The 9,172-nt window shown below is 39.7% G+C and overlaps 2 protein-coding genes across 2 annotated transcripts in view; both read left to right on the forward strand.

The window, feature by feature from the left end:
* myadmb (myeloid associated differentiation marker b) overlaps positions 1-5,233 on the forward strand; it is a 21,262-nt gene extending 16,029 nt beyond the window's left edge. Inside the window, exon 3 of the mRNA XM_005918113.3 lies at positions 2,656-5,233. Within this exon, the coding sequence (XP_005918175.1) occupies positions 2,656-3,415 (760 nt within the window). The 3' untranslated portion in view covers positions 3,416-5,233. The remainder of the gene's footprint in view (positions 1-2,655) is intronic.
* On the forward strand, positions 5-2,649 carry LOC121814219 (myeloid-associated differentiation marker homolog). The gene has a single exon (XM_042219077.1). The coding sequence runs from the start codon at positions 5-7 to the stop codon at positions 455-457; it is 453 nt and encodes a 150-aa protein (XP_042075011.1). The 3' UTR covers positions 458-2,649.
* Positions 5,234-9,172: the final 3,939 nt, after the last annotated feature.

The raw sequence follows: 9,172 nt of genomic DNA on the forward strand, positions 1-9,172 counted from the left end.
CTACATGGCCACAGGACCTGGACTATTGAAAGTCTGTGAGACCTTCGTGGCCTGCATCATCTTTGTCTTTGTGACTGATCCCGTGTTGTACGACCGTCATGATGCACCGAAGTACTGCATGGCTGTCTACTGCATCTGCTTCATCCTGTCAGCAGCCATCATCCTGCTCTGTATAGGCGAGTGTACCGGGTGCTTGCCTTTCCCGTTCCCCCGGTTCCTGTCAGCCTACGCCATGCTGGCTGTGGTCCTCTACCTGTCAGCAACCATCATCTGGCCTATCTTCAACTTTGACCCCAGGCATGGTGGGAATAGAGATAGGCCATACAGCTGCAGCACAGAATCGGGGTTGTGTTCATGGGATAAGCGCATGGCAGTGGCTCTACTCACTGCTATCAACTTCATTCTCTACCTGGCAGACCTGATCTACTCCACCAGTCTAGTATTTGTCAATGCTTAAAAAACAGGAAGTCAGGCTAGCAGTATGCTCCAAATAAAATTGAATTTGCCCAGTTTGATAAAGGCTTTGGAACTGCTGTCACTGTTACTGCTGCAAGCATACTCAGTTTAGCACTCTGGTCACTTTAATGGAATCACTAGAGGACAAGTCGTGATAGGAGGCTAAAGAGCAAACTTTAGCATGATAGCACAGCTGAGACAAATCCTGTATGACTCAATTTGTTGTTTGAAATTTACCCTGAAAATGATATGATTTGACTTTTGCTAGAACTAGACAGAAGGAGAAAAGCATGCCCTATGGCCCAAGGTAACTGTGCAGTAGTAAATATGGACATGCATTTTAAAAAACTCAAAAGAGAGTGTGCTCAAACCATGAATGAAGCTTTTCATAGGCAAAGATTGACATATTCGGCTGGTCAAAACACAGATCTTGCGCTCTTTTTGGCCTGAAACTTTAGAAATTAGCCCTGAAACCTTGCCGAATTTAATTTTGTGTGAAGTATACTGCATGACTGAATTTCTTAGAGAGGAAGAGAGAGAGAGAGAGAAAGAGAGAGAGAGAAAGAGATGGGAGGAGTTGGAAGCAAGTTAGTGGTTGTGTCTACACATACAACGATATGACTTTCTGTTCATGTATTGGGGCATGTAAATGGCAAATATATTGGCTTCCAGTCACCCAAATAGACTCTTATCTTTTATATAGAGACCTGAATGTGATTGCTGGAATCTGCTGATATTACTCAAAAATCAATTCCCATTTTAATACAGAAAATACAGTTTTCATGTATGCAGGGATGCTTTGGATAGTAGTAATCTGTCAACAGATTTTCCAAAGGAAGATTCAAAAAATGCTGTGTGCATGTAGAAAAGACAGAGTGGAATAAAAACAACAATAATGTTGAGTTTTTGGGTTCTGGCAATTATTCTTTTTTTAAGTTCATGATATCAACACTTCAATGATTTAAAGAAGTTATGAATTGGTTTACATGATGTTAAAGATGATTGGTAGCCTAGGTTTTGCTCTTGTTATGGAGTGTGTGTGTCTGCGAACTACAATCTATTGTAAGAACATATCTGAAAAAAACAAGGAAAGCATATAGTCAAAGTGCACGCATTAATGTTTTCATTGTGTGTTTATATTTCTGGTGTCTCCAAATATCAAAGAACCTACTAATGCTATGTCAGTTTGTGTGGTACTGCTCATAGAAATCTATTAAAAAAGGTTTCACTCCGTCTACATGCTCTTAGGATTGTAGTCTTTACATTTTTTATACTTTGCTGTTTCAAGTGTGGAAACCGCATCAGTGTTGAAGGAAAATGTATTCCAGTGTTTCAATAAAACCACATGATTAACAGATGTTTGTGTGTTACTTTCATGTTTTTATGCTTTGGTTTATTTAAAGCTCCTGTATGGTCCAATTTGAACATTTTATTTAACTCTAAACTTTTTTTAGCCACCCTGTTGGTGTAGCTTTGTCATGTCACAATGTGAGTCAATCCCCTTGTAAGTCAAGACTGAAATATGTCAAAGTTTATTAGAAGCTGCAGAATCTGGTATAGATATTTAATATTAAGTGTGTGACACACACACATAGGAAAATAATTGGTAATATGAGTCAATAAATATACACATTTACCTGTCACAATGGAAACATCCAGGGTTTAATACAAGCTTGTATGACATAAACTACCAGAGAAATAAAAGCTGGTGTGTTTACCAGCTGATTTGACCAGATGCAAATGGGTTGTGATGTGTTTGATCACAGTGATGTCATATTTGCAGTTTCACTTTGTGTTTTCACCATTTCATTTGTTTTAGCCATTCATGAAAATACAAAGGCATCATTGTTTCACTCAGAAATTATTATGTAGGAGGACTGACTCTCTTTGGGCACAGACTGCTGGCCTCACATAGTTATAGCTTGTATTTCATCTGGAGCCATAAAAAGTTGCATCAGACTCTAGAATACCACTAATCATTTTCTTTTTCTTACAATTTTCTCTGCCTGACAGAGGAAACTCCAACAAATAGGAGGAATCTGTTCTGCTTCTCTCATCGCCCAATTCACCTCTCATCATGGCAATAGTCCTCCACTTCAACCCTCTGCTGTGGACACGGCTGGCAGCCCTGGCTTTCTCCTGTGTGGCATTCTCTGTGGCTGTGCATGGTGCCAGGATCATCCCCGGCACCGGAGACTGGTGCATCTTCTGCTGGGCCTTCAGCTTTGCCGGCACTCTGCTCGTGATTCTGGTGGAGCTCTTCGGTCTGCAGACGAAAGTCCCTGTTTCCTGGAAGAACTTCCCTATCACCTTTGCTTGCTACGCTGCCCTACTCTGTTTGTCCGCCTCTATCATCTTCCCACTCTACTTCCTCAAAGGTTCTATGGGCCCCAGTACAATCCGCGATTACAGCATCATAGTAGCCGTCTTCTCTTGCTTGGCTACCATTGCTTACATAAGCGAGGTGAGCATCAGCAAGGCACGTCCAGGTGAGGTGGCCGGCTACATGGCCACAGGACCTGGACTATTGAAAGTCTGTGAGACCTTCGTGGCCTGCATCATCTTTGTCTTTGTGACTGATCCCGTGTTGTACGACCATCACCATGCACTGAAGTACTGCATGGCCGTGTACTGCATCTGCTTCATCCTGTCAGCAGCCATCATCCTGCTCTGTATTGGCGAGTGTACCGGGTGCTTGCCTTTCCCGTTCCCCCGGTTCCTGTCAGCCTACGCCATGCTGGCTGTGGTCCTCTACCTGTTAGCAACCATCATCTGGCCTATCTTCAACTTTGACCCCAGGCACGGTGGGAATAAAAATAGGCCATACAACTGCAACACACAATTGGGGTTGTGTTCATGGGATAAGGGCATGACAGTGGCTGTACTCACCGGTGTCAACTTCATCCTCTACTTGGCAGACCTGATCTACTCCACCCGTCTGATATTTGTCAACGCATGAGAAACAAGAAGTAAGGGTAGCAGTATGCTCCAAATAAAACTGAATTTGCCCAGTTTGTCCAAGGCTGTGGAACTGCTTTCAGTTATACTGCTGCAAGCAATTTGACTTTTGATAGAGGCAGACAGTAGGAGTTTTTAATGGCAGATCAGTTCCCATTTTAATACATTTTTTCATGTGTACAGGAATGCTTATTATTTGGATTGTAATAAGCTATCAACAGATTTTCCAAAAGAAGACTCAAAGAAATGCTGTGTGCATGGAAATAAGACAGGAACAAAAACAAAGATAGCATTGAGTTTTTGTTAGATATTTTTTGCACTATGGATACCCAAGAATAATTTTGGCATGCAGAGTGGAGCAGCCAGGGAATAGTACATGACCTGCTCTACCTCCTCAGCTACAGCCACCTTGATGTGATGCTGTCGTGTCAGTATGGACCAAAATTGAGGAATGTTTTCAACACATTGTTGATGTTATCTTTATATGTATTTAAGTAAATTATGGCAGTTCTTAAGGACAAAGGGCATTCAACCTGGAACTAGCAAGGTATGCCTAATAAAGCTTCCAGTGAGTGTATGCTTGCAGTTTAGGATTCCTCAGGATTGACTGTTAAAACTGATTTTCATTCATCAAATTCATGATTGTCCACTGAAATAGATGCAAAGCACCACGTTTTCCTAATCACTCTTCTGAAACCTGATTTTCTGTTAAACTCTGATCTCTAATTGTGCTGAATGTTCACAAAGTATATAAATGAATTAACTAAGTAAACTAACTGTCAATCAGCATCAGCTCAAAACACCACCTCTGTTCTCAGAGAGACTCCAGCTTTGTGCGGACCCCAGGATGTGAATCAGTGACAACTGTGATTCACACCAACTGTAAATGTTTGACCACTGGAGGCTACAAGGGGGGCAGAGTGGAAACTATGAATATTTAAGTTGCCTGTAAATCTATCGTCAGGAAACAAGACAGCGGTGACGCCCAATCGAGACACAATGACTTGTACATTATTTTTCTAAAGGAAATGTTGGATATTCTGGTCTGGGAATGTGGTGCTGTAGCTGCTGGCAAGATCAGAGTTAATAGGGCTTTACCATAAATCAGGAACACGATGACTCAGCTTCAACCAGCCTAGACAGTTTTTAAAGTTTGGTTTACAGCATATATATGAGAAAAGTGGTCGGTAGATAAATAATATGAAGCTAAATTAACAGCTTTGTGTGATTAACCATGTTTATCATCCCGAGCAATATATCGTCATTAATGTGGACAGAACACAGAAGACTTTTTATGTTATCTTTATACCAGAAATGTCCCCTTTGGGATTTCAATTATACTGAAATTCGTGATCATCAAAATGTTTTTCTGCATTTTCTCTGTCATGTCACTTCGATGTTTTACCTGCACAGAATTTAACAAAAAAGACTCTTTACTAGGTCATCTGCTAATAGAGGAAAAGGACTCTGAGCTCATGCAAAAAAAGAGAGGTCAAGATGTTTACCAGTCTAGTCACGACTTGACTGGAGGCCAATCCTGGTCCAACTTCCTGCATGATGTAGTAACTTAAAGCCAGTATTGCTAAACGCTGATCAGTGTCTGGATTTTAAATGAAGGAGAAAAGAATAACTGTACTATTCTGCATTAAAAAACACCTTTGCTGCAATGTTTTAGGGATTTTTAAAGTCTTAAAAATCTGTTTTGAATCAACAGATAAAAACAAATCAGACCCATCTTACTACTTTGATTTAACAAACGTTTCATTTCTGCACATTTTCATTTTAATAAAAGAAATATTGTGCAATCTGCAATAATTAAACATTACACATTTTAACTCTATTGTGTTTGTGTGTGTGTGTGATTTTTTACTCCATCTCGTATAAGTTTCATTTATAGGGACAAAAGTCCTGTGCAGATCAGCTTCCTTACCCTACGTTACTAAATGAATTCTTGGCCATCCCACTCTGACTCACAGGAAGAACAAAGAGTAAGTCAGCAGCACTACAATAGCTTGATACAATCTCAACTGAAAGAGGCCATAGAAAGAACTCTGTCTCTTACGCAGCATCATGTTTCCACTGGAAGAGCAGACGTGTTGTTCCAAACACTGCCAAGAGTTAAATGTGGAACAACAAGCACTTGAATGACAGCACAATACCTAACTGAGAACATGTGGCTAATTAACAGAGACGCACAGATGTGCTGAGAGCCTGAAATGTGCAGCAGTGCTGACATGCATTCATTCTCATCTTCCTGAAACTGCTTGTACACAGCCTTCTGCTTGGCCCGAACCTGATTTCTTCCTGATTTTTAATGGCTAATAGCTGGTCAAGCTGTGTGTGTGTGTAACAAATTAAGTAATTTAAAGAAGTAAGTTTCCCAATATGCTCATTTGCTTTCAACATGTTTGTGTCCTCTGACTTTACACTGACCCTTTGCCGTGTTGAATTTAGCTTCTTGCTGCACAGTCTCATATCATCTTTTTATTTTAAAGGGGAACTTCAACACTTTACCACACATAAAAATCAGTGTGTTATAGAGCCTGTAAAGCACCAAGTCGTGTTTTTTATCAAAGGTTATGTGACGTCAGTCAAGAAACAGTCAAACACGAGACCCCCTCATAAAACCACAATTTGATCTCTTTTTACTTCCATTGGGGGATCAACAAAAAGTGAAGATGGTGATCAAAAAGCTTTAGAAATATTCTCTTCTTACTTTGTTACTTTTTTTTATGCCAAACAAAGAGACTGATGTCTGCAGTCTCTTATTTATAGGTCAGCCTAGCAAGTAGCCACCCGTGTTCTTCTCAAGAGCATTTAACAGATTATAGCACAAGGTCCAAAGTAATTGGAGACATTTAGATGTATACTTACATTATAAACCTTATAAACTTATAAGGTTTATAATGTAAGTATAAACCTTATAAGTTTATAGGAGATTAGTTAACATATTGTGTGTTCCAAACACCCCTGCTGATAAAACCTCTTTATAAGGGACAGCCAATGAGAAGGAAATTCGGGTAAAGGGAGAGCAAAGGGAGCTAACATTTGTTGTTATCAGAAGGTTTATGAACTGCAAGTGAACAGTGGAGAGGGGCTCCACCAAGGCCCAGCATAAGATAAACAAAGAATATTTAAACAGTGACTCATTCAGAGCTACTCCAGTGAAATCTAAGTGTAAAAATATGAAGCTGAAAATGAGCATAATTGGTCCTCTTTAACTCTATCTATTGTAATGTATTTTACATTGAAAACAGAGCATTCCTTTAATAGTACATTTTGCAGCTTAGCTGAATAGGTAGATCTTTTTTGGATGCCTGCTCCTTTACTTTTCTGCCATAATAAAGCTTGGGTAAGATAAGGCTGTCTCAGATGCAAAATGCTTTTTCTTCAGTGGTCTAATGTGATTTGTCGTCACTGTACATTGCAATCCAGTGCAGACGCCGATCTAAAAGGCTATCATTAGCATCAGCATTAGTAAAATAGCAAATTAGTGTGCTAAACACATGTTTTCGTATCAGTAATGGCAGTATTTAATCTGAGATTGCATAGTTGTTACTTGTGCCTGTCCACAGTAACGAAATCATAGCGATACACTACTTTTGACTAATATTTTAAAAAATGCAAAGGACTATAGAACAAAACTTTCCACTTTAATCGGTTACCTTAATGTTTTGTTTTCTGCTAAATTTTGTGGTTGACAGTGTATCAGAGTCTGAATCTGACTTTTGTGATACTTTAGTAAGAGTTCAGCCTCAGTCACGATTATAGTTACTCACAAATATTAGCTAAGCTTGTAAACATTAAACCGATTAATCATCAGCTGTCTCGGTGTGAGCACACTGCCAGGAACTTGTTATAGATTAACAAGAACTAGCATGATTATAAATATAGTCAGTGGAGCATTATTGGCATTAAAACCAGAGCCTGTAGGCTGCTTTGTCACATTAACAGCAGGCAGCAGGCGGATTGCTATATTTGTTTCTCACATACTTGAGGATCCTAAAATTGGATTGCAGCTGCGTTTACTGATGAACTCGGCTAGGGGTTTCTACAAAGACAAAAGCTATGTGAACCTGCATGTGTCGGTCAGGCTGGCCAGAGCTCAGTCTCTTATGTTTGAGATTATACCTCCCCCTGGTGAATATCTGTGTGATTTCATGTGACAAGATTAATCTGTAGAACAACAAAACAAGAGTCACTGTAATGAATATTATCTGTGGTGACCAGGGAGATCAGGTGAAAGTTAAAAACCCTTTACTGTAGTAAAGCTGAGTCAGGTATACAGTAAACAGGTGAAAAAACCCCAGGAGAAACAAGCAAAGAAAAAAAACAGAGACAAAATTGGGTCAGAGACAAAAAGGAAGTCTAACATGAGGCGAGGATTACCGGAAAACAGTGCGTGCACAATAATGAGGACAATGTGGCAGATGACAGGGGAAGACAACAGGACACGGGTGGAGCATATACATTTCTCAGTTTTCACTTCTTTCATTCCTTTCCTCAAACCCTCTCCTCACATCTTGGTCCCTCCCATCATAGATGCAAGCAACAGAACAAAATGACACAGCCTTCCTTTCCGGAAGTCGTTTTAAAGCCATATCAATTACATTTGGAACAGCTGTATTGTCTGTTTTTTATGATCTCAGATGTGACAGTGTTTAGACCATCTTTATATTTTGTCTTACTTTTAATTAACTTCACACAATGTGACAAAAAAGGACATATATGACTTCACAGGTTAAAAACCCTTCCTCATAGAGTCTCAAGTTAAAGCTCCTCCACTTCTCTCCCTTCCTGATGCACTTTAGAAATGGAAACATCCTTCAAGATGCCATACTGTGATAAAGTCCACTGTCATAGTCAATGGGAAGAAAGAGATAAGGATACAAATAACAGATAAATGAGAAAAAAAACCACACAGAAGGGCAAGAAGGGAAGGGTGAGTAAACAGATTGTGCCATATACAAACAATTCACTAGTGCACAGAAAAGTGAAACATGTTTTTTCTGCCTTCACAAAAACATTTAAGCACTATTTTCTGGCCTACTAAAACACTTAATGAAAACCTACATGGATTCAATTTTACAAGGTCGTTGAGCAGCTTGAAGTCAGGGCGACCTTGTTTATCCATTTATAGGATGAGAAACTATGCAGTACTGATAAGATAGTGACAAAGTTCAAAAATTAAGAGATTGTGGAAGTCATAATTTACAATCTGGCTGCAGATCGTGCTTTTATCACACTGAAGATGTTATTAAACCTTGAACTGACAGACAGTCACATAGTTTGGACCAAAGTGTTTTTTCCCAGTAGGAGAACACGTGGTGTGTTAGCAACAAGAAGATGCTGAGGTTGATTCTTTGGTTTCATAAGGCTTTTTTATGCATTTTCTTCATTTTTTCAATTAACAAAAGCATTACTTTGTATCAGAGGACTGGAAATACAGTGGATCTTAAAAAAAATACATAAATATTCCCATGAACATGCTTACACATACATGTATACAATGGCGGTGTCTGACATTGGGATGTTGGCAGTGGACCCTTGGTTCCTGTGGTTTGCTGGGTGGGGACTCCTTGGTCTGATTCTTGTGCTTTCCACTGTTGCTCACCGGATTGGGATCTGGGGAGTTTGGAGGTCGGGCTAACAGTTTAAGCTATTTTTCTTGTTCTGGAAGATTTTCTTGAGCAGTGTGGCGAGCCACATTTTACTGCCACTCTCACTGGTGCATGACTTTGCAGCAGTTAGGGGTGAG

This window comes from Haplochromis burtoni, unplaced genomic scaffold (assembly GCF_018398535.1).
Source record: "Haplochromis burtoni strain Fernald_Lab_line unplaced genomic scaffold, NCSU_Asbu1 Contig_27, whole genome shotgun sequence".
Classification (NCBI taxonomy): Eukaryota; Metazoa; Chordata; class Actinopteri; order Cichliformes; family Cichlidae; genus Haplochromis; species Haplochromis burtoni.